The 25202-nt window shown below is 41.1% G+C and overlaps 2 protein-coding genes and 1 long non-coding RNA gene across 12 annotated transcripts in view; 2 read left to right on the top strand and 1 right to left on the bottom strand.

Moving 5' to 3' along the window:
- Nucleotides 1–6098, top strand: part of LOC125903515 (spermatogenesis-associated protein 48) — a 20907-nt gene extending 14809 nt beyond the window's left edge. The window contains exons 9-10 of the mRNA XM_049600483.1: nt 639–800; nt 5964–6098. Of these exons, the coding sequence (XP_049456440.1) occupies nt 639–774 (136 nt within the window). The 3' untranslated portion in view covers nt 775–800; nt 5964–6098. The remainder of the gene's footprint in view (nt 1–638; nt 801–5963) is intronic.
- LOC125903516 (uncharacterized) overlaps nt 1–8321 on the bottom strand; it is an 8773-nt gene extending 452 nt beyond the window's left edge. The window contains exons 1-3 of the long non-coding RNA XR_007451311.1: nt 8065–8321; nt 4702–5164; nt 169–742 (exon numbers count right to left, since the gene is read on the bottom strand). This is a non-coding gene — a long non-coding RNA (uncharacterized LOC125903516). The remainder of the gene's footprint in view (nt 1–168; nt 743–4701; nt 5165–8064) is intronic.
- ikzf1 (IKAROS family zinc finger 1 (Ikaros)) lies at nt 6190–25202 on the top strand. 10 transcript variants are annotated; one of them, XM_049600474.1, is made up of 9 exons: nt 6190–6688; nt 11181–11234; nt 11408–11521; nt 13699–13773; nt 18694–18963; nt 20539–20706; nt 22312–22437; nt 22935–23066; nt 23598–25202. In XM_049600474.1, the coding sequence occupies exons 1-9, from the start codon at nt 6355–6357 to the stop codon at nt 24299–24301; spliced, it is 1977 nt and encodes a 658-aa protein (XP_049456431.1). In that variant the 5' UTR covers nt 6190–6354; the 3' UTR covers nt 24302–25202. The 10 variants fall into 10 exon arrangements, with proteins under 10 accessions (XP_049456431.1, XP_049456430.1, XP_049456433.1 ...); XM_049600473.1 differs by having other exon boundaries at nt 22932–23066; XM_049600476.1 differs by lacking the exon at nt 13699–13773.

Here is a 25202-nt window from a genome sequence, read left to right as displayed (position 1 = left end):
ACACAGAGGAGATCTCACAGGAGATTTCTGAATTTCTTATATGACATCAAGAGCAATGGAAAGTATTTCATTTTAGTATATTTAACGTCATTAAAAAACTGTTTAACAGTCATCTTAACTGTGATCATGTCACTTAACATGAATAAAAATGTAAGCACTGTAACACACCTCACTGTGTAGAGCAGACATCCCTCCGCTCTGGGAGTGTTGGCTGTCTGTTAAGGGTGTGTAAACCTGTTTCCTAGATGGGCCCCAGTTGAGCGAACTTTACTGGCTTTTGGAGCAGGCATCTCCAGATGGCTGATTCCAGAGCAGCTCGTGGTAATCGTGGTTTTTCACAACCTAGATCCATTTTCCTGATGCCTGACACCCCCCTGAGATCTGTTTCCTCTGCTGATTAGGCTGGCCTCCCATATTTTTTCCCCAAAACAGAAAAGAAGACAAGCACTTGGATTGATTAACTGTCTGCTGCAACGGTCAGACGTCTTCAGGATTTCTGCTTGCCAAAGCTCACTCATTACACAAGTGCCTTTGGGTATTTTTTAAGTATCAATCTGTAGCACTTATTTGGTGTTTCATTTTCACTTGATCCAAAATAAATGATAATTTACTGACTTAAAATTGTAATATTTTCACAGGACAATCAAAGATTCGGGGGGACCTACTTTTGGCCATGCAGCGCCTTTGTCTCGAATGGTGACCACAGTGAACCCCTGCAACCCCTTCCTGAGACCTGCGCTTCCTGTCACACACAAACATGCGAGGAGGCATTAGACAAAGCAGATGAGAAAGTTTTGAAGGTGTCAGCTTCCTTTTTATGCCATCCAATCTGTTTATATGAATACGTCTATAATGATGTGATGTCAGTGACTGATTCGGAGTGAGTTGGAGAATAATGAGATGCCCCATTATCATAATTTCCCTGATTTAGATGAGTGGTTTTCTAACTCTGGGTAGTGAGCTCTTGCATTGTCCTCTTAAACATTCGCTCTCTCACTGACTCACTCACTCGCTCACTTTGTGTATGTGTGTGTGTGTGTGTGTGTGTGTGCATTTCAGCCCACACACGCTGTTTCTATCATGAAGGGCAAAGAGGTGGACCAAACAGAGAAAATATTTTGGGAAGTATGGATTTTCTGCACTAATGTTTAGCATTTAACAGCATAAAAACAACAGCAGGTGTAAGAGATCCATTATGAGTCATATTTTAGTATTAACTTGAGCTGATTTACTCAGGAAGTACATATTAAATACATTCTGCAGTCTGCACACATCATTTAGAGGCGTTAGTTTTTTGTAGATGTGACTGTACTGCAAATAGACATCATTATGAAGTGTCTGCCAGCTATAGCTATATGTCTGTGGTTTGTGCAGCTTCACGCTTAGACAGGAAATAGGGATGAGCTGGTTTTCCTGTTTCTCTTCATCTATATTTTGTTTAGATTTACATTTCAGGGATTTCTACTTGAGCATGCTGTTTTTTTCATCAGGAGATAAGGTTGTGTGATCACTTGTGCTTCATAGTTCTGATCCACATCTTAAATATCTTACATGTATTGTCATTAAAGGGGCACTTCCATTTGCACTTTGTGACAAAGTTGGGGGGGGGGGGGGGGGCTCACAAGAGATGGATTTACATAATAATGGTCTGAATTGAAACAGCAGAGGCCAAGATATCCTGAGTTTTAGACACTAGTATAGGTCAGAAGTGTTTGTTCCTAACTCAAAAGCTCAAAAGTCCCTTTCATAAGACATCATCAGGGTTAATGTATTAAACTCTGGAAAACACCCTTGAATGTTACAGGAGACATTGCACATCTGTTTTTTACAGGCTGTATAAGACAGTGTCAAGGTGTCTGCAGGTCTTTAAAAGGTCTTAAATTCAATTTAAGAAATATATGGCCTTGAAAGTAATTGAAATATAATTCATTTTCAGTCGGCATGGTCTTAATTGCAACAGATATTTGATCTAATTTCATTTATCTATCATTTATCCATCTTTAAATTATCCATGTTTAATGTATTTTTGTCAAAATGAATCAAGCTCTTCAGTGTGACAGCTCACACTTCTGATGTTTCAAATCTTTAAATCTACAATAGAACCTAATAATGTCTTTATACTTTATATTTGCACTTGCCTGTTGGTAAAATGTAGGTTAACTTAACTCACTCTAATAACCATATTCCTACATAAAATTGGTCCACATATACTCTACTTAGCTTTCTACTTACCCGCAATGCTTTAGCAACAACAGAAATTGTCCAAAAATCAGTCTTAAATTTGGTTAAAATTACCTAGAAAAGGTCTTGAAAAGCATTAACTTTGTGTTTGGTACCTGTAGACACCCAGAGTGTTGGGCAAGTTAATCAATTACTCATTACATGTTATCCATTGAAAAAGCTATTACATTAGTTACTCACCAGTGACATTATTGTTACTTTACTTTAGTTACTCAGCACAGATGTGTCAAAGGTGCCTTTAAACAACTGGTAGTCATCTAAACTTCACATATTCTATATTTACTGTGTACAGAAATAGAAAACAAAACATTATTTTTAACAGTCTGCCCACGTTAGAGTTACTGACCATCAACAGCTAGTCTAGTGAGCATTGTCCTCACAGCAAGGCCACAGAATTCACACATCCTCCAACTCTTAACTAACCCAAGTGACTTCCAAATGTAGGCTAATAGGCACTGTTAGCAAGCCAGCCATGAACACACATTTAAATACAATAATTTTGGAGTTAGTTCCGTTTCTCCTCTTTTGAAAGACGCTAGCTGTCTCTCTAAACCTCCAGGCCCTGTGTCATGCTAAGATGTCCCGAACCAGGCCAGTCTCTTCACTGTATACAGAGGGCAAACTAAAAAAAAAACCCTCCATCAAACTCCCGGTAAGACAGTCAAGTCAACTCCCGATTTGTTTTAAGTAACTGAGCCTGACTGAGTTTAGTAAATGAAATGGAATGACTGAATTTGAAACCTTCATAATACCCATTACTGAAAAAATTATCTCACTTCACTGTTCCTGCCCAAAACTGATCACAATGAATCTGAACTTCTTGTATAAAGGATTTGAAATTAATCATACCAACATACACTGTAGATTTATCCTTTCCTTTGCATCATAGTGAATCCAGTGAATCTACAGAGTGCATGCTTCCTTTTGGCCTGATATCAGCCAACAGCTCTGTTGGTGATTGACGCCTAGTAACCACCATTTAATGTGCTGGACAATCTTGACTTTAAGCCTAAATCTGGAAAGCCAGCATTCCATATAAACACATCATGAAATGATGGAGGGAGCAGACATGCTGCTATTAACTAAAGCATTTTGAATCTAATTAGTGATCATCATTTCACATGCATATGGTGATGTTTTAGACAGTTAAAGATTACGTTTGACACTTTGGAAAATACGCTTGATTGCTTTTTTTAGAGCGTTAGATGAGAACATTGATATCACTCATATCAGTGTACTAGAGATGAAGCTACAGCCAGGAAACCATTTTCTTAGCATAAAGACTGGAAATGGGGAAACGGCTAACCTCGTTCTGTCTTAAGGTAACAAAATCTGTCTAGCAGCACCTCTGAAGCTAAAAAAAATAGCACTTGTGACATCCTGTGTCCGGCTAGCTGTTTCCCCAGATATAATATAATAATACCTTATAATCAATTGTTTTATCTGACTTGCAGACAAAACTGTATTTCTCAAAACATCACTTTGTTTCTTTGAAATTGGTATTGTACCCAAGTTTATATGTTTGCTGGTGGTGTTCAGAACCAATAAAACTGTGTGAACCTTCTCAAAGCAATCATAACTCTATTTGCTAAAAGCGCCCTCCTCCTCCTCCTCCTCAGATTTTCCAGCCTGTGGTCTGAATCTCATCACTGGCTCCTTTTCAAAACAGGCTCACAAACATCATGATTGATTCAGCCACTATCCTCCTGGATCTCTCAATGCCTGCCTGGGCTGGAGATTAATTTCCTTTTCCTCATCTTAATTTTTACTCATCGCCGCTCCATAAAAAGGCTAAATGTCAAGCATGCCTGACTCCTTCTAGTGACACGTCTATTCCAGCAGATAATTACCATAAGGAAATAGATGCTTTAGTGTGCAGAGGGGAATTTAATTTACTCTGACATCCTCACAGCATAATGCATTCCTAAAGAAAGAGAGTTTTTCAGTTTGCAATTGACTTTTTAGATAAATTGGACTATTTAATGTGATTATCAGTCTTGAACGCCTTTGACTTATTAAGGTGTTGAAACCAATTAAGGGTTACATGCTGCTCGTGCTTCCAAATGTGAAACAGTGAATACTGCTTAAAGATCCATGAAATAAGAACCAGCCAAAGCCTATTGTTCGGTAGTCGACCGGCTACATTGCCTGATGATGTTTTGAGACTTGCCAGGTAATGATATTAATTACGGCAACATGGTTTGCTACAGGTTGTGGATTAACCTAAAGGAGCAGAAGGTTATGTTTTGTTTGATGCGCAGCCGTAGATTAAAGCCCATAAGTGTAGTAAAACCTAAAAGGCAGTAGAATTAAGTAATCTTCTAAAACCTTGAAACCCTCTATAGAAATCTTTTTCGTAGAAGTCAGACGTTAGGATGATCAGCAACTCAGCCTGTGGTGAGTATTGATCCCACCACTGCAGTAACTTCTCTAAAACCTTGACTGAATCATTGTCCTCACAGCGTTTTGCCTGTCTGGCCTGTAGTGAGCAAAGCTGCTGTGTCACTGGGACGGGACAGTATCTCTGGGGACTTGGAAGACCACAGTCACGATTGGACACCTCTGCGTTCGCTGATAGCGCTGAGTCACATTTCAGTCCCAGCATTCCCTCTTGTGTGGCCTCAGGAGTCGCTCATCCTGCAGCTTTTCCACACCTGCGTACATCCAAACCCTTCAGCTTCTGACCTGACAGAGAAAACAGCACTGGTGTGAGACTTTGAGGAAGTCAGCGAGCATTGCTGCAATCCGTAATACGGCCGTGAAGACACAGCAGGCCGCAGTGCTCTCCTGCCCAAAGTTCCTCCTTTTGCAACCAACTGCCTGAATGTTGTGCTTCTTAGGAGATAAGGGCAGCCTCCCACGAAAGGTGACTCAGCAATCCAGCATGCACAGGCTCTCCTGAGATAAGGGAGCTCTGTGGGGCCTGGGGACAGTGGGATACAGGGATAAGAAGAGAAAACAGAGTATAACCACTACTTACTCTGGAAAACTGAGCATAACCTCTAGTAAATTAATCAGCAGTGAGTACAGCTCTGGAGGGGAAAACTATTTTAACAGCATAAACTTTGAGTACATCAGTAAATTGAAATACAGTAATTACAGCAGACATATTCCACCAAGTATTCATATGAGATAATAATGACAGGACATATCTGAATATGAGAGGTGAGTTACTTTAGACAATCCAGAGGTTTATTATTGAGGTGTCATTATTTATTTATAATTTCCATCAATATTAATCCACAATTTATATCTCTCTTAATGATGTCAGACAGTATATAGGCACCCATCACTCTGTGGCTTTAACTAAATGACTGTGCAGGAGAGTGACACTGAAGATTGGAAATTAAACATCTTAAAGGGCCTGTCCATATATATTATCTTCATACTATCAGCATGAATGATGGCAGAATGGAGGGAGAGGATGTGTTGTGCCCAATCCAGTCGTATGAGCTGCAGACAGTAGGCGTTTACTAATTTACATACAATGTTGTGTATCTCAGTTTCAAGTCACTGAATTTTTGCAGCAAACTTCTTATGCTGAAGTTAGAGCAAGTCTCACAGAGCTCATATTGATGGAAGCATCTGAAACTGAAATATCTCTGCTGGGTCTGGACTCAGAGCCAGTGACTGTGTTGGTTTGTAGACTCAGGAACACAAAACCAGAGGGAAAACCACATTTCAGTGACTATAACGCATATCTGTATCTTGATCTTCTGCAGGACTGAGCCAGTAAGTCAGCGAAGATGCACTGAGTGGACATGCATCTTCAAACAGAAAGAAACAAAGAGGAAAATGCTGTAAGAAAGAAGCAATGTGCAGAGGTTCTGACATGATCCAGATTCAGGACACTTGCTGATGTGATGAGGCAGGACAGAAGCTTTGACACTGAGGGGACCATCGCTGGGGAGAATAAGCAAAGTCAAACGGATGAAACATTAAAGAGAAAAAACTCATTATATGGGAAAGGAAACAGTTGTGTTAATTTCATGGACTGCTTCAGCGTGCCAGAACAGGTGACAGAAGGGGAGCTGTCCAATATGCAAGTAAGGAGCCCCCACCCCACCCCAGCCCGTCAGCTTCCTCGGTGAGAATGAAATAAATAAACAATGAATGGTCCACTCTCCTCGCGCGCCTCATCCCATCTCATGCATGGCTGCCAGTAATGGTCTATTGGGTGTCAGCTTTTATTGGCACGGCACAAAGCAAGTGCCAAGGGCTCCGAGGCTCGACTCCCCGCTGCAGACTCGGCCTGTGGATAAAAGCGAGCAAAATGCCCCAGTCGAGCTCAGAGACATAGTCATGTTGGGCTGGAACGAGGAAGTGCAGTGGAGAGGGGAGGGACTCAGGGCGCAGCTCCATGGGGCCGCCGCGGCGCTGCGACCTTCTGCACATGGAGCCGGGGAGAGTTGGAAGAACTTCATACTGCAAACTCAAGGAATAGCAGGTAAAGTGACTTCCACCGCGCTTTTTAAGCTCCACACTCGTCTCAAAGGCTAGATCAACATCTCTAAACTGAGCTGGTTTCTTCTCAAGTTCTGTAGGAGAGATTTTACACCTGACTGGGAAAGAGACTCCTTTAGTTTCGGTGCAGGTGCGCCGCAGCATCAGATCCCGTTTGGTGCGCGTAATTCTCCGCTGGTACAGAGCATGTAACGGATTATCAGAAAGACTACCTTTAAGTTTAAATACAGAAAAATAAAGTCAGGTTTCCGCGTCATTTGGTAATAAACAGACAGTAATTTAACGGAAGTAGTGGAATGTTCCCCATTTTTCCTGTGTCTTTTTCTTTTGGGAACATATGGATAAATTATTTCACAATCACTTTAAATTATATACAAAATACCAGTCTAATTTCTAAGATTTTCCTCTAATTATCTCCGCATTTTGGTGTTATTTTAACCTGTTTATTATGTTATTACACTCCTGATATAGCACCTGTTGCAACAGATGTGCGCGCTCAGTAAACTTCACATCGTCCCTCTGTCTCTGAAGTTTCATAAAATATTGAAGCGCACATTTTCAGATAAAAACAACAACTTTTCATTAAGACGGAAATTTTGTCGAGGACCAAAAAACATAGGTGTGAATATTTCAGCGCTGCTCAAACAGGAAATCAACACGCACAGACTAACGCTTACCTTCTCTTTCGTATGAATTAATAATCGATAAACGTGTTAATTTCTCATACCGTTAAGCTTTGTATTCACCGGCTCGAAACACAGTCGTTAAACGTCTGTGTGAAGGAAAGAAAAAAACACACACATAGGCCTATGTAGGCAGGACTGATGAAACTTTTTTACACTGCTGACACTGAGGTAGAAAGTAGTTCATCAACGCCCAGGCAGAAAAACAGAAAGAATCTCTCTCTGACTGTTGAGGAAATACAGTGTTTCATCTTTATAACATGTTGCAAAACCTAAAGTTCCTCGTTGCTGAAGTTGAGCCTCTGCAAAAATATTTTAAGCCCCATTTGCTTTTGATTAAATTAAGATTTAATGTAACTATTCATATTTGTGTCTTTAAAGTGGCGCCTGTTTGATGTAAAGCACTGAGTCAGTTAATTCAGTTTTAAACTGTGAGAGAGCATCTCCATTTTATAATATGTATTTTAAGCAAGTATGAATGCTTTTGAAGTTTGCTTTCAGGTAAAATGTTATTTTTCTATGAGTTTGAAACATTTAAGGGAATTTAATAATTCTGAAAATCCACTCAAATCACACTTAGATGCAAATATTCAACAAAAACTAACACTTGGCAAAAGTAGTAGACAAATTAGTTTGATTTCAGATCAATTTAAAACTTGGGAAGGAACCCCAGTACCTGCACAAATAGGACTTTTTCATATCTCAGTTGGAAAGAGAAGTGCTGAAAGTGCTGCAAATCTGTCTGCAGATACATCATCTTTCTTGTCAGTAGAAACAGAAGTAGGAGGAGGAGGATGAGGAGGAGGGGGGCAGAGGAAGGCAGACAGTTATTAAAATGATTGTACTGTCTGAATAGCAGAGTAGTGAAGTGTGTCAGATGCAAATGAAGGAAACTTCTCTTCAGCGCACCTTTACTCTCCCCTCACCCCCTCGATAGGCTCCCAGAACACATCCGCTAACACTATCTACCCACTTACACCCATTACGTTTCATGAATTACTGAATCTCCATGTGCATATGAACAAAGGTGACCGTGCAACCACATTGCTTGGCATCTCTAATCCTAATGGCTGATAAGAAAGCGCCAACAGCTTCATCACTTCTCATGAAAACCCATGGGCGTGAAAATTATTAATTCAGATATTTTCATTAATTGCCAGTAAGACTGTTTAGTAACTGTCTGAGGTGGAAACTTTCAGTGGAGTGTCTGAGAATAAATAGAATTATGATTCATATTGTTTGAACATGTAATCAGAGTGGAGTCAACAGTAGCGTGCGATGACACAGGATTCATATAGTGATGATATGTTATATAGTGATGTATTTAATGCTACAACACGTTTTATTGCAGCCAAAAATGTAATTGTCATAAGCAGAAACATATAAAAATATTTTACATAAAATCCCCTTTGCCTTAAAACCCACTTTTATTATTTTATTTTTTATTTATTTAAATATAAAATCATTTTAGAAACGTGTGCTATCATGTTAAAAAAAATATTTAAAAAAAAATAATTTAATTAATTTTGATGACATGAACTTAATTCTAACTGAACACTCAAGTAACTTTTTTATAACATTGTTTTCCATTTCTTTACTTGAGTGTTGCTTTATATTTCAGTATTTACTGTTGATCATAAATGTGTATTGTGTACTCTCATTTAAACACCAGTTTCTAAGCCTCCTCCTGGGTATCCAAAGTTTGCTGGTGTGGTCCACAGTATCTGTTAACGGTTTCATTGTTTCTCATCTCCACCCTGCTCCCTGGTGTAGTTTTTGCACCTCAGTATGAGCAGACGGCTCTAAAACCCCCCCCCCCCACCCCCACCAGCTACCAAACACAACACACACACATACACACAAACACACACGCAAAGGAGGAGGACCGAGAATTCTGTCAACCCACAAGCCTCTTCCTGCCTCTCCTCACTTGACGTACTCAGACCAAAACTTTTCCAGTCCCCCTGCGCTACTTGTAGTGCAAGCCTTTTCTGTGACTTCCATTTCACTGGTTGAAAGATTCCACCTGCCCCCAGTTCATTTACACTCACACGCAGTCCTCCAGGTTACCAGCCAGGACATGAGCAGAAAGGAGTAAAAGTCTTGCTGTATTTATAATTTCAGTTTGATTTGATTAAATAATGAGAAAAGTTATGACTGGTTGGTTAGATGTAAACATTTTAGTTGTGCAGCACCTGCTCTTATCAAAAAGTATGTTTCCAAAGTAGGACTTTAAACTTTGGGAAAGGAAAATTAAAGCACATTATCTAAATTACAACTAAAAACAACATGAGAAAAGTTTTTAAAATAGTAACAAGAGTGTTTGCAACACAGAAAATGTAAACAGCATTAAAATAGTATCACAAAATAGCTACTTCCTGAATATTCTACGTGCACCTTACTTTCCACATGCCTACGCAAGTGGGTTGTGGCTGAATGTAGGAACTCTGTGACTTTTTTATTTCTGCTGAGGCCCCCCTCGCCAACACATCCGTGTTTCCCCTCGCACCATCTGCCCAGAAAAAAAGGGCACATGAGAATATACCCCCCTCTGCCCCCGACCTCCAAACTCCAGATGCTGAAGAAGTACGCTGCGGAGTTGTAGCTCAGCAGAGTAACACGCAACACCCCTGTGTTGTGCTGAACAAATCTTCTGCACCAGTGACCTTTGCCCCCCTCCTCCTCCTCTCACACTTGCATCCTGGGCGTCTGCAGGCCGCTGAGCTCCTGACTTGACTCCGCAGAATATTGTGCATTGCGACAGAGAGGCCCGGTCGCTTCCCACTATTTGTTCCAAATGTGTGGAGCCATCTGTCAGTAAAACAGGAAGGCCTAGGTTCCCCTTCTCCCTTGGGCTCGTTTCGCTATTTTCGGGAGCTTCACTTCTCCCTGAGTGGCTGCTTGGACTGGGCAGCGGCCCCACCAAGGGCTTCTTGAAGTGGCGGAGCTGGGGCTGAGGCTGTCGGGCCCATCTGCTGCAGGCTTGAGGGCCATCCATTATTAATGGGGCCACGAGCACTGGTGACTCCTCAGATATTCAGCCCTGGCCGGAGGATCGCTTCTAAAAAAATTCATAAATAAAGAGAACTTCTCTGTCCTTCGGCCTGCTTTTCTGTCTCTTTTCTTTTCTCTGCACCTTCCTGTTGCATTTGCTCTTCTGACTTCTTGCCCTCCCATTGCTATCTACGTCTCTGCCTCTATATCTATCTTGCCGCTCTTCTGTCTTCTTCTTCTTCTCTCTCTTGCTCTCCCTATCTGTCCTCCCCTCTCTTTGTTTCTGATTGTGGCTTGCATGCATCTGTGCCCAGGCCGCGGGCTCAGCGATGCATGCTCAGTAAATTAGAGAGAACACGAGCGCCGATCAGCTGGGAACGGCAAACACCCGCATCCTCGTGACCTGGGGCCAGTTAATTTTCTGCTTAATTTTGCGGCAGTCAGTTTGCATTTTTGGATGATTACGTGGCAGGAAATTAACAATAAATAACAAATGTGGTCTGAAAGCCCATTCCCGGCAACCCCGCACTACCAGCGGGCCCCATCAGCCGGAGCCAAGCCACTCTCCGAGCTCAGTCTCTCTGTCAGACTTGTAATGAAAATGTCTGTAATTCTTTGTAATGTAATGTGGAGGACAGTGGTGTGTCTGCAGCAGTGACAAGAGTGATCTCACTGAGGTGACAAAGTCACGCCGAGAAGTACACCCTTTACTCCACTCTGGCTTTTTATAATGTTGTTTCCTCAGCCTGCACTTGATTAAACTTACACACATCTACATCTCCATCTCTCTCCCATTAGAGTACTTGCACCGCATGGAGACAGAGGAGGCCCAGGAAATGGCCCAGATGCCAGGTAAAGGACTACCTACTGCATGATTGAGCTGTAGAGTGCAGAAAGTAAATACAATAGGCCCCAACAAATAAGCTCTTACACCACGCAGAGGTAATTTTGCTTCTCTTGAATGAAACACGTCGAGAGGCTGTGTGGTGAGTGATGGGTGTTTGCTTATGTGTGTGTCTCCCCAGGCAGGGACAGCCCCCCTGCCAACGAAGCATCCGAGGAGGCAGAGGAGCCCATGGCCGTCCCTGAGGACCTGTCAGCCGGCTCCACCCACCAGCAGAACAACAGAGCGGACAAAGGTATGAGGCAACATCTCACTAAATGCACCCACAGCCAGTCAGAACATCACTGATGCTTGTGTAAATTAAGAAGAAATTCCTCTCAGTGTGTGATTGCTACGTTAAGTTGAGTGTACCCAGGAAGCAGCAATCAAAATGAGTCAACCCCACTGCTTTCCCAGCAGTGATGTATTCATTCCCAGAGCATCCAAATCAGAGTTAAATGGTTAAATGAAAGTAATGTCAGTATCAAAAGCATAACACACATATATGTATAAAAAAGCATAAAATGTTTTTATAACTTAATCCCATGCACATCCAGTGGGAGATATTTGCCGTTTCAAATCCCTTGGAAAAATTAATTTAAAGCTGCAAAGAGACACATTTAGGTCATTGGCAGAAAAAAGGTAAAAAAAAAAAAAATCCCTTTGATCCATGGCATGTCATTAATAAGCTGAATCTTAAGGAATAGCTAATGTGGCCTTGATTTGAGTTTGTGAACATCAAGCCAGGGAATATCATGGTGAAAATAAGGATGAAGCATGCTAGGGGGATTCACATCAGTGGCGTATATTTATCTCACGTCTCCTAATGTGGGTGGTTTGTGAAAAAAAAAAACCCCAAAAAAACAGGAAGGTGTAATCATCATCAGTCATTAAAAGCTAATCAGTTTTACATGACAGCAAGATGAATCAGACATAATATACAGTTTACATAGCATAAATAATACAGGTCTTATTTTTGCTTATCAGAATTATTGTTTAATTATAAAATTAAAAGCTTGGTAAAACTTCTAAGCACATTAATATGTCGAGGGAATGACCAAAATATTAGCAGCTTTCAAGATGCACTCAGATGAGGTGAATCTGGTGTCATTTATTGAAGTGATTTATAAATTTTTACTAATTCGAAAAATAGGAGATACAGAGAATATAGGCATAAAGAATCAGACAAGTTTGAGGAAAATTCTCACAGTTAAAGATGTGAATTGTGAAAAAAAGGTGCAATTCAGGATCACAAATATAACGTGGGTTGTGTATTTTGTTTTAATCTTGACAAATAAAACCGAGCACGACGGCTGACCATTCCATCGGTGTTTTTCCACTTATCCAGATGGCGGCAACGATTAGCAGCACACAGTCAAAAATAAAATGCGAGAGGAAACTGAAATAGGATGTGTAAGAGTTTCCTAAGAAGAACTTGCCATCAGACAGTTTCAACACTCCTGGAGATAAAGAGTTCAGGAACAGGGCCAAGCTCAGAGAGATCAGCGCATCACTACACCGCATAGGTCACACACCTGCGAACACACACACACACACGCTTACTCACAAAGGCTCTCTATTTTACTTTACAACTGTTGAGCTGGAAGGTGTCGAGCTCAGCGTTAAAAGGGATCTCTGAACACTTCTGAACAAATCGAGGGCAAAAATTAAAACATGTGAAATTGAGGTAGGAAGTGTTTCAACTATGTTTTATACGAGTGTGTACATCTCATCTGAGCTGACTGACAGATGTTGGTATAATCAGGAAAAAAGGGGGCAGAAAGAATTTAAATATCTGATTTTCATCAGCGTCGTGTAAAGACAGCAGAGCTGGCGGCGTGTGTGTATGACTTTATGTACTATAAGTGAGTTTCTGTTCATTCCCTGTAACGGCACGATCACCTCGTATGAGTGTGTGTACACATGTCTATATAGGGACAGAGAGAAAGAAGGGAAGTGCAAGTATCTGGTACATCTATGCATGGCTGCCTCAGTGATAAAAGCCCAAATGAGTTATAATTATCACCCAGGATCATGTGCCGCTCAGTTCTCTATAGTGAAAAAAAGGTGAAAAGCAGGGGGACTATATGTGGGACACAGGACCTCAAAGTATCGAAAGCTCAGAAACCTCAAAACCCAGGTTGTTTCCTGTTGCAAATAAGCCTTCACAGCCTGGGATTGTCACATTCACAACGCTGCAATCAACATGTATGTGACTCCGAGCATGAGGGAGGTTTAAGGTCAAAGTGAACTGTGTTTGTCGTCCATATCAGTGTGTTTAGTAAACTGTCACAAACATGCAAACTAAATTAATTGAGTTATCTTGTGTGGATTGAAGTGAATATTTACATGGAGGCATATTTGGTTTTAGTCACAAGGCGACAAGATGAACTTCTCAACATCCCAGTGACATGATTTCTCTTTCACTTTCAGTGATTCAGACGGAGCCTTTGCTTTTTCATGAGACAAAGAGGGAGACTGAGCTGTCTAGTTCCCGAAAACATGGAGGCGAGTTTTTGAAAAAGAGTGTGAGGGGAAAGGCAGTCTGTTTTTGGTGTTCCCGCAAGTCGTGTTCAGAGTGTTACTGGCGTGGTTTAACACATGTGGTTCCACTAGTTTGCACACAGTTATTTTCAGGCAGTGAGAGCAGCACAAGTCAGTAACAGGAACTTCCAGCGGACTCCCTGTGTTTCCACACTGCTCAGCTAACACACTTACTAACTTGCTCCTGCTATCAAAGCCTGTCAACATAGTTTTATTATTATTTTTTTCTTTTTATGCCAAAAATTGCCTCTTTTACTTGTGCTACAGCATTTTTATATTTGTTAGTTGCTTCTCTCTGTATTTATCATTGTTTGATTCTCTGCTTCAGTGTGTGTTACCTCTTTATCTGTGATCAGAGGATTAGAGTCACATCAGGTTATAACCATTTTATTGCGACCTGTTTTGTTTGTCTGACCCTTGCTTCCCAAAACGACCAAATCAGGATGTGTGACCGTGACAAATGAGATAAAAAGTAAAAAGCCTTCTTCCTATTCCAAATTCAGTCACAACTTCCCCATATCCATGAGAAGTGGGTGGCAGCCCAGTGTTCATGGTTCCCTTCTGTCTGCTTTAACTCGCTGATAACCTGAGAGCCTCGTTGGTGTTGATGTCTCAGGAACTGACAACAACACATACACAAAGGTTTTTTAGTGCATAGGTCCAGCAATTATGAAATAAGTGACTAACAAAATGTGTTGTGTGGAGTATACATCTTTTTTTATATTTAAGAGTTATTCCTGGATCAGTGGCAACATTTCTGTGTGCAGAGAAATGCCTCTCCTGCCAATAGTATGATCAAGCCTTTTTATTATTACATCATTTTACAACTCCCTGTTGACATTACTTAAGTACTTAAGTTACCCAGAAAGTTGTGACAACCATAGATTATGTGGGCAAAACCATAAATTAAGTTAGAAGGGTTGAAGTGGTGTAGCTGCTCATAGTTTTGCTTTCAAGCTCTGTGATATGCAAATGAGATGAACCTGATCAGTTGCCCCAAAAAAATCCCCCCATTAATTTTCTCTGACACTTACGTAACCATTAAAGTGCTTACATGCCTGACTGAAAAACCTCAGTGGTTCAAGTGCGAAAATCATACGCATGGATTGTAACATGTGCAACTTAAAGTCTTCAGAAAGATGGCTCCGGCTGCTTAGTGCAGGTTGTTATTCAAAACCAGGGGTGTTTGCACCTCGGGAAGAACTTCTGCTGTTGCATGGAGGAATGTAGGAGGACTGTGGTGGAGCTTAAGTAATTTGAACTAATAGAAATGAATACATTCTCATATTGAGTCACCTGAACAGCACTTGTTGAGAGTGTGTGTAGAGTAGTAGTAGTAGTATAGTGAGCGAGCAGAGAAGTCGAAACAGTTAGCTGTAATGGATAAACAGCTGAAATAGTTTGGTTAAAGTGATGGATAAATTATTAAAGGGACAGGTCAGATCTTTTGAAGTGGGGTGTATGAAGTACCAAAGTCAGTGCATTACCTCAGTAAATGGCAGCAGCCCCCAGTTTGGAATTAAACAGGCGGGAATACCGAATCAGAGGCTAAGCAATGTAAGCAATATATTCACTGCTTTACCTTGCTGCGGGAAAGCTCTTTCCAACGGGGAAGCCGTTAACAGCTTTAGTTCCCCATCAGTGCTCTTGTACAACCTACCAGACTCCATTAACAAAAACAGTAATTTAACATTGCTGAACAAAGGAGCTGCTGTTCTACCACTGCCATGATCAGTTAGTTTTTTTGTGTCATGCGTGACTCTGGGTGAATCTGAACTAACTCTTTTTAATTCACACAATACCACAAACTAACCAATAGAAGCAGTCGTCCTGCAGCACCTGTGTGCAAAGATGTTAAATTACCATTTTTCTCAATGGAGTCTGGCTTTGAAAAGAGCAATATAACGGCTTCAGTTCCCTGTCAGAAATGACAGCTATGAAAAATTGACAGCTACGTTAAGTTGCGAAAATATTCTAAATATAGCAATGCAATTAAACTGACGTTGATTGAAAACATTTTACTGCTGCCCCCCTCTATAGCAGTACATTACTTAGCTTCCATGTTGACACTGCCTGCTGCTCTGAAGGGGGGGCATGTCGGCCGCCATCTACTGAAGGTAATACACTGACTATAAATAAGTGCCTCATACAGCCCCACGTAAAAAAGTCTGAACGATATCTTTAAAAACTTAAAGTAATGGATGAATTATACAGATAATTAAGTCATACTACCTCTGTGTGTGTTGTAATACAAGCTTCTCCTGTCTTAGTTTCGTTATCCAGTTCGGCTGTGCGTGCCTGTTAGTGCATAGAGTCCATGCGTGTGTATCCCATCGGCTAGCTGATCCACGCCATTCTGCACTGCGCTCATGCGGCGGTTGGCACTGACAATGCCACCCCAACCCACAGTGTTGAGAGCCGTGTATAGGCAATCCTGGCCAAGACTGAATCATAGATATGCTCTGAGTGTCACATACAGCTCCTTTTAACTAATGGATAAATTATTAAAAGCGAAAGGTAATAGATAGTTGAAATTAAGGCAAAATCAGTTTTGTTTGTTAATAGTAATGGGGGAATGGTTAAAATGAAATAATGGTGTAGAAGAAGGGAATTAGAGTTTATCATACAGGGACGTGGATGTACACCTGTTGAGAACCACTGTCTAAAGTTAAATCTATTACAGCATATGAAACCAGTGAACTCCTAAGTGAAACTAAAAGCATCATGCCAGTAACAGTATCAGAGTTTTGTGTTAACAAATAGCAAGGGTCGTTGCATAAGAGTCACATTTTGGACACACAAGTAGTATGTTTGGTAACTGGTTCATACACAGTTTTGTGCCATAACTCATCATCAGCATCGTCTGCAGTTTAATAGAACTTAATCACCATTTTGTTTTGATGAACAGTGAAGCCTTTCCTTCCCTTTGCGTGCTCGGCTGGTGTTTCTCTTATCTCATCTGCTCAGCAAAAGGACAAGTATGTCCAAAAAATTTCAACAGTCGACCAGATAAGAAGATTGTTTGTCATGCAACAGTGAATTAAAAAAAAAGTGGTGTGAAGATGGACGATTGGATTATGAAACTTTGATCGGAAAAGTGATCATTAATGTCTCATGATCCTATACTGTCAGTTCTCAAATTTCACACCACCTCCCGCTCTCTATGGGAAACTTTGTGTGCATTAGGGGATATATGTTCCCTCAGTGGCTCTCAGTGAAAACAAGACTGAAAAAAAAAAACACGTTTCAGTTACAGGCTGTTTTACAATTCCTTTCCCGTGCTTCCCTTTCTGTCACTTCTCCATAATTCTTGGTATTTCAGTTAGACAGGCCCTCTTTCTGAAGCTTCCCCTTTTCCATAGATTCCTATATTTCATGATTTCCACTTCTTCCTCTTCAGTTGTACAAACAGAGGTAGAGGCATGGGGAAATCAGGCTGCCACTGTGACATGCAAACCACAGTTTGGTAGCCGTGGGACTTGCAAGATCTGTCAGTTCTCTTAAACATTTCTAAAGTTCTCTGCCAGGAAAAGAGGGAGAGCTGGTCGTTCAGCACAGAGGGCACTTCTCTTTTCTAATCACTTTGGGAACACCAGCCATCAAGTAGAAATTTTAGTGTAGTTCAAATAATCGTCACCAATCATGCAGTATTTACTTTCTGTACACAGATCAAGACTCCTCTAAATAGTAAAAAGGCCAAGTGTATCTTGTGTGTGCCTGTGTGTGCTCATCTCACTTTGTTGCTTTGATAGACACCGCTGTCGTCCCTAGTTTCACACTGCTTCCTGTGTCTCTGTTTCCTGTTTATCTTGCTGTCATTTGTTTCACCAAAGTGTGATGGTGTGAGATGATCTGTGTGTTTCTTCATCACCGGCATCCTCAAACAGTACACACGCTACCCACCAGTGTATCCTTATGAAATATTCTATGCTGCTTGAAAATAAACGAGCAGTGTAGTCTACAGTTTAGACAAAAAGGCTGTGGGTCGATCTTATCTGGTGTTTGTTGAGTTCTCTCAGACTGAATTCACAAAAACGGCTGAAGTAAGAGGGGAAGTTTTGATGCAGTCCTGGTCAATTTGAAAATGTTGCATTGTGCAGTAAAGGTTTGCCATTGCAAAAGCATTGTTGCTGTAGTTAGCCTGTGTTTTAGTGCAGTAGCAGTGCTTGAACATACTGTCTGTCCCGACGGAGGACAAGGAAATGAACAGAACCATGTTAATTACAATACCATACTGAATGTATCCAAATAAAGCCAGGCCGTATTGCAATTGTACAAGTTAAGTTTCATGGCTGTGAGTCCAACAGTTTAGCATATATTATGATGTGTCTCATTTTGAGTAAAAAAACAGAAGCATCTCACCAAAAGATAAGGAATAATTTAACAATGACAATCACTCAGGTAAATTATTTTTATAAAATCAAATAAAAACACTTAAAATAATAAGATTAAGAGCATCACTTAACAATAATTATGACAGAATACAACTGTTTTTACTTAGAATGAAGGACAGGCACTCCAAACAAAATGAAAAAGAGGCAGATCCATAAGGCAAAACAAATTCTCTTGCACTTTTATAAATGATCAGTGAGGTAAAGTAGATATAATGACCAAACATCTCTTAGAGACATTCATCCATTCAGTGAGGACAGTCAAATAGGTTCACAAAATCGCTTCACTTTCCATTTATGAAGCCTTTCAGACCAGGCAAATGCAACTTGAACGCTACATCTCAATGTTACAATAAGCAGCTCTTTCTATTTTTATGTCACAGTATCAATATCACACTGATAATTGCCCATCTTTAGTATATAACATCATGAAAGAACCAATGCTCGTATTCTAAACCGTGGCCCCCCCTCCCCTCCCTGCCCTCTTTTCCAGCCTGTAACATTAAAGTTGAGGCTCGCAGTGATGAGGAGAATGGGCTGGCCTGTGACATGAATGGCGTGGAGGAGGAGGAGTGCGCGGAAGACTTGCGCGTGATCGATGCCTCGGGGGCCAAGGTGAACGGCTCACAACCGAGCCCTGAAGCCAAGGCCTTCTCTTCGGCCGGCGGTATCCGGCTGCCCAACGGGAAGCTCAAGTGCGATATCTGTGGGATAGTTTGCATTGGCCCCAATGTGTTGATGGTGCACAAGCGAAGCCACACTGGTAAGCCACCTGCAATACTTCTTGCCCTTCCTTTGCACCCATGTTCACTGTTAGTATGAGAGAATGAATGGGGGGGGTAGAAAGGTGTCTACTGTGGCTCCCGCCATTGTTCAGAGCATTACTTTAGACTTTAAATGGCAAAAATGAAGCTCAGAGTAGTTGTCTCCCGCTAACACAAGCAGTAACACAGTGTATATACTGACGCTTTGTGTCTTCTTTGCCTGCACACAAACATTAGTGATGGATAAACTGAAAAGCCTGCTCTTATACTCAGTACTTGTTATAATGGCATCCTTGCATTTAGCTGTATGCATGTAAACCTTCCTATCGTGCGTGAAATAGACTTTGAGCACATCATTAGTATTCATTATTGTTCATCTAAATGACTCTGAATTACCACATGACAAGCAACATTAACTGATCAAATTATTGTGCGATAAAGCAGCAGAGACTAACTTGGTCCGAAAAAACATGCCCTCAGTAGAGAAACAGGATATCTGCGGCAATTAAATGGGATCTCTATGAAGTGACAATTATCTGGCTATTAAAAGTTTTTCAAATTTCAAAATTGATATTCTATTGTAATGAAGCCAAACCAGTGGTGGGGAACATTTTTGAAAAAGGCACTTAACTGTCAAGCTTTAGAAACTAATGAAACTCAAAATGGAAGAAAGGAACACTAGACTAATGTAAATGCAAAAGAAAGTACAATAAAAGATATAATGAAGTGCCTCCTATTTAAATAGAAAATATTCTGTGGTGAGTCTTTGCTCCTGAAATGCATTTTTAATGAATTTCCTTTTTTATATATTTTTGCTGCTTCACTGGTGACTCTTATTTTATGGGGGGCCTTTGAAAAAAAAAAGCCATATTAAAACGTTCTCACAGAATGCCACAACACTCGGAGAGGCTGGATATTGGTTTATTCCAGAAGCGCTGATCAGGAAGACTGGCTCTCAACACAAAGTGTTTCCTTCGCTTTATTCAAATGAGGCTGAATTTGCATTGTGATGTGCCGCTCTTATTTTAGAGACGAAGAAGAGGAAAAAATGAGATTTTCAGATCAAATTGACCTAGGCAATGGTGCATTACGGAACTGGCAGGCTGAGTCTGAAAGGCTCTTGTTCGATCAGAGCGCCAGAAGTCGGTGGGGCAGGGGGAGCATGGAGAGATGGAGTGTCACTCTGCTGTGAAACCCTCCCACAGGCTGCTGGATTGCTCTCTGCCCCGGAGACGCTCCATCATCCGGCTTGTTCTGGCGCTTGGGATGCTTGTAATGCAGTGACCCTGCGTTCCTACAGCAGCAACATGCTTTTTCATCCTCGTAGAAAAGACAAAGACTTTGTGCTTTTATTGTTGTCAGTGGAGGGATTGAGCATAGTGAGGTTAGGGAGAGCGGTGCAAGAAGAAAAACATGAAAAATTATGCACTGCCTAGTAGGGTGTATAAAAAACATATAAAACTGGGTGCCAGTAAAACACACAAGGTTTTCTTTTTTTCTGTTGTTTTATTGTGTGTTTTTTTTTAAATCTCCCTCTTTACAGTAACATGCATCTGTTGTGTTCTTCTCTTTAGGAGAGCGCCCTTTCCAGTGCAGCCAGTGCGGCGCCTCTTTCACCCAGAAGGGCAACCTGCTGCGTCACATCAAGCTCCATTCAGGGGAGAAACCCTTCAAGTGTCACCTGTGCAGCTACGCCTGCCGCAGGAGGGACGCCCTCACCGGTCATTTACGCACCCACTCAGGTGAGTATAGAAAAGGTCACCCACACTGAAAATTTCTGCACTCGTGGTAATTGTAGAACTGCTCTGAGGCCATGACATGCTCTGCAGTGCATACAGAGAGAGCTCAGGACTGTATAAGGGGAAGTTGACTGGGTGTAGATATGGTGTCACCTTTTTTTTTTGCAAATGCTTTGCAGAAGTATGTGTTAATGAAATTTTTGGGTGTAAACAGTACACTTACAAAGACTGCTCTGAATAATTCGAAGAAACAGTTATGGGATAACCTGCACATTTACTTCTGCATAGCAATTTAAGTCAGTTTACACGTTCAGCTGCGTCAACCAACAACAGTGACTGAGCTTAAAGCTGGCATAATAACCACTATGATGGGTTATCCATCTGAAGCTCTTTGTAATTCTCCACAAGTTGGTATGCACAGGCACTGAATTCAATGAAAGCAAAAGGCTGCATGAATGGAAGAGTGTTGAAATCAAAAAGCTTACAGACTAAGATGGCCTAAGCTTAAAGGATAAGACTGAAATTATTTATTTATTTTTTTTTAGTTCCTTAAATTCCCATGAAAGGATGAGAACCAACAGTGTGGCAGTCTCTTAGTACTTTCCAGCTTCCCTACTATGTTTGTGACATTCAGCTCCAAGCCCAATTCATTCTTACTGAGGACAGGCTTTGAAAACATAACTCACAAATATTTAATTTGATTTCATAAAAAGGCTGAGCAGTTTCCTAAAACAGCAGGGGTCTGTAGTTACTGGCAAATATTACTCAGATTGGAGTAAATAGTATGCTGGTTATGAATTTGTCACCCAGTGAAACAGAGTGGCTCATTTATGAGTTTTCTTTAGTTTTTAGTTTATTCCACAAAAGGAATAAGCTGTAGTAGTGGCTCATTCTCAGGGCTGAAGACAGAATTTTAGAAATACCAGGGTCATGGGTCCCCCCCAGTCCCAGACACCCATGTAAAAATTCTGACCTGACTGATACAGATACAAATATATTTTAGTAGATTAAAATACACACTATGGGTATATTATTATTTAGTTAAAAAGACCTCTTTACAAGACCAAGCTTCAGTTGTTAATCTTGTTATCTTGAAAATAGTTAAATTTAAATCAAGTCTCCAAGGGAATCAGCTCAGAAAATACCCATCATGAGTAACTTTTATTTGTAAAATGTAAACTCCCCCCAACTTGATTCCTGAATTCCCCAAAAAAAAAAAAAAAAGCACAGAGGACATGACCTCAATGACCTCACTAGCAGCTACAGTCGTGCTCAAGTGTGAACTTATCCACTTGTGACTTTTTTCTCTGGACTTCCCAAAGATCAGCTGTCAATCAAACAGTGTAGGCGGTACTTCCAGATCTTTTCCTTGGGTTTTCTGTTTTTACAGGTGGTGCTCTTTTCTTTGTCTGACCACTGTTTATGCTAAATGCCCAGTTTGTCTTTTTATATTTATTCCATTAAAACTGGAAATGAAAAATCCATCACTTCCTGTTTTTTTTCCCAGTTAAGAGTTACCAAAAAGGGCAATTAGAACAGAAGATGAACTCAACCATACGTTGAATCATTATTGTGCTCTCATCACTGATCATATGTTATTTTCTGCAGTTGGAAAACCCCACAAGTGTGCTTACTGTGGGCGGAGTTACAAGCAGCGCAGCTCTCTCGAGGAGCACAAGGAGAGGTGTCACAACTACCTCCAGTGCATGGGGCTGCAGAACAGCATCTACACAGGTTGGTGGCTCACGAGACGCACACATCACTTTCACCCAAATCTGATGGCCTACTTTACCCTGAGTGCAGGGCCCGCTATGCATGCAACAGCAGTGTAACATGAAGCTTTTACTAAATGCTCTGACAGGTCAGGTCAAATTACTGTTATTTCCTTTTGAATATAAACTAATGCAGAAATTCTTCAGCTACTTAAAATGACTGCAGAGATAATTAAGTTGATTTAATCATATTGTGAGTGTAAAGTTCTGTACACTATAGCTATTTAAAGCACAGGTTGTTGTAAACCTCTGCACTCAAACCTAGAAACACATCCATACCTCATCTGTGAGCATGAACAAATACTATATTTATAGACCAAGTGCTTCACGTGTGTCAGAATAGTCCGCTCTGTGCTCTGTGAGAAAAATACCATCAGACCAGAAAATACCAGCATGTGTTATCAGGCACTCAAATTACTTTGACTCTGAAATCTACTTTTCTGTCTTGCTTTCCAGTAGTAAAGGAAGAAAGCAACCAGAATGAGCAGAGGGAAGACTTAAGCCAGACGGGATCTGACAGAGCCTTGGTGCTAGACAGACTAGCTAATAATGTAGCTAAGCGTAAGAGCACTATGCCACAGAAGTTTGTGGGTAAGGGCTGAAATCTGCTTCCTTTGTGTAAATGCATCATCACTGCTTTTGCTGAAAAATCTGTGTAAATGCTGCACCATGACAGCTGAATAGGTGAAGCTTCAATGTGTTTTGTGTAAATTAGTTTTTCTGTGCAAACCTGGCACCCGAAAGCATGCAATGTAACAGTTAAAGTCTATTTTTCCAGCCTGATCAGGAATTGTGCTTTTAATTTGTTTAAGCACTGTTTGAGATGTTTGAATATTTACCCAGTGTTTAATCCTGTATATTATTTTTACATAAGATTATGATAATCTTCATAACAAAAGAGGGAGAAAAATAGAATATTAAGAGGCCGAGGGAAAAGCCAGTTCTAGACTAGAAATACCAAAAGGAGACCATGAGACCAGAAACTACAATAACGAGTCATTTTTAGATTCATCTAGAGAGAGGCAGGCTTAGTATTAAGATGTGGAAATCACAGGATGTAGGTGGACGTTTAAGTGTGTCAGTGAAGTATAATCTTTACATTGCTGTCCCTATCTCCCTCAGGTGACAAACGTCTCTCAGACCTCTCCTTCGATGGAGGAGCAGGTGAGCTGATCCAGCCCCACGTCATCGACCAGGCCATCAACAGCGCCATCAGCTACCTGGGGGCTGAGTCACTTCGACCTCTGGTCCAGACCTCCCCAGCCTCCTCCTCTGATGTGGGCCTCGGTTCCATGTACCCCCTCCACAAGCCGGCGCCCGAGGGTCACACGGGGTCAGGCATGTCAGCCAAAGACAGCGCAGCTGAGAACCTGCTGCTGCTCTCCAACTCCAAGTCTGCATCCAGCGAGAAGGACGGCTCACCCAGCCACAGCGGCCAGGACTCCACAGACACCGAGAGCAACAACGAGGATCGTCCAGGCGGGGCAGCATCCGGCCTCATCTACCTGACCAACCACATCACCTCGGGGGTGAGGAACGGCGTGCTCCCTCTGGTGAAGGAGGAGCAGCAGAGGCAGTACGAGGCTATCCGAGCCAGCATTGAGATGGCCTCCGAGGGCTTCAAGGTGGTGACGACAGACGGGGAGCAGGTGAGGGCGTACCGGTGTGAACACTGCCGCGTTCTCTTCCTGGACCATGTCATGTACACCATTCACATGGGCTGCCACGGCTTCAGAGACCCCTTCGAGTGCAACCTCTGCGGTCACCGGAGTCAAGACCGATACGAGTTCTCTTCTCACATAACAAGAGGGGAGCATCGCTACTGAGCCCCACCCCCATTGGCCAGAGAGCAAACACAGACAAACAGGTGAACATACGGAAAACATGCCACCACACTTACTCATGCACCTGAAACAAATGCATAGAAATACAAAATGTAAAATACACTGTTGATGTCTGAAAGATGTGTTTTTTATACAAAGTATGCATGTCTGTTAAACACAAATAAATGTACAACTATTAAAAAAAAACATTTATTTTCCTTCCCATGCTCAAAAGGAAGAGTAGTTCATCTGTCTTTTTTTAAAGGAACTAAATAATGTTCAGTGAAGACAACACAGCAGAGTTAATGTGCCACATCCTACATAGGTTTTAAATTATGTATTTACACTTGCCACGTGTATAAAATGTATAAACGTGTCTTTTCTTTTGGAAAACCAGGCAGCAATAGAAAAGATTTCCATCTTCACTGAAGTGTCTGAAATGTCAATAAAAGATTCCATTCTGCAGTTGTTTTCAGTGCCAGAAAACCACTTTAATATTAGATACAATCAATAAAAACAATCAATGTAGATAACCCCACATTTCCTCCCAAAAGTTTCAACCTGTTCTTGTATTTGTAACAACCTACATATTATTTATATCACATATACACGCCTGTCTGTTTTTGTATTTATTACAGTGATCGATGTTTGTCTGTAGAGTAGTTAACAAAAGCTGCATCTTTCTGTCCAACTGTACGAAACGTGTTAGAGGTGAAAACATGACCGCTGCTGGAATTTATTTTTTTCATTTTATCCGAAGAAAATGTTATCCTGGCCTTTTGTTTTGTACCTGATGGCTAAGAATTGATACACACTTACAAAATGAAAATAAGCCGTTTGAGGTTTGAAGGAGCTTTATGCTTGCAAAAATATCAATAAAGGATATTTTATATATGCACAAAGA

The sequence above is a fragment of the Epinephelus fuscoguttatus genome, linkage group LG16 (assembly GCF_011397635.1).
Source record: "Epinephelus fuscoguttatus linkage group LG16, E.fuscoguttatus.final_Chr_v1".
Taxonomy (NCBI): Eukaryota; Metazoa; Chordata; class Actinopteri; order Perciformes; family Serranidae; genus Epinephelus; species Epinephelus fuscoguttatus.
Note: the sequence above shows the minus strand (reverse complement) of the source record. Positions and strands in the feature narration are given on the sequence as shown.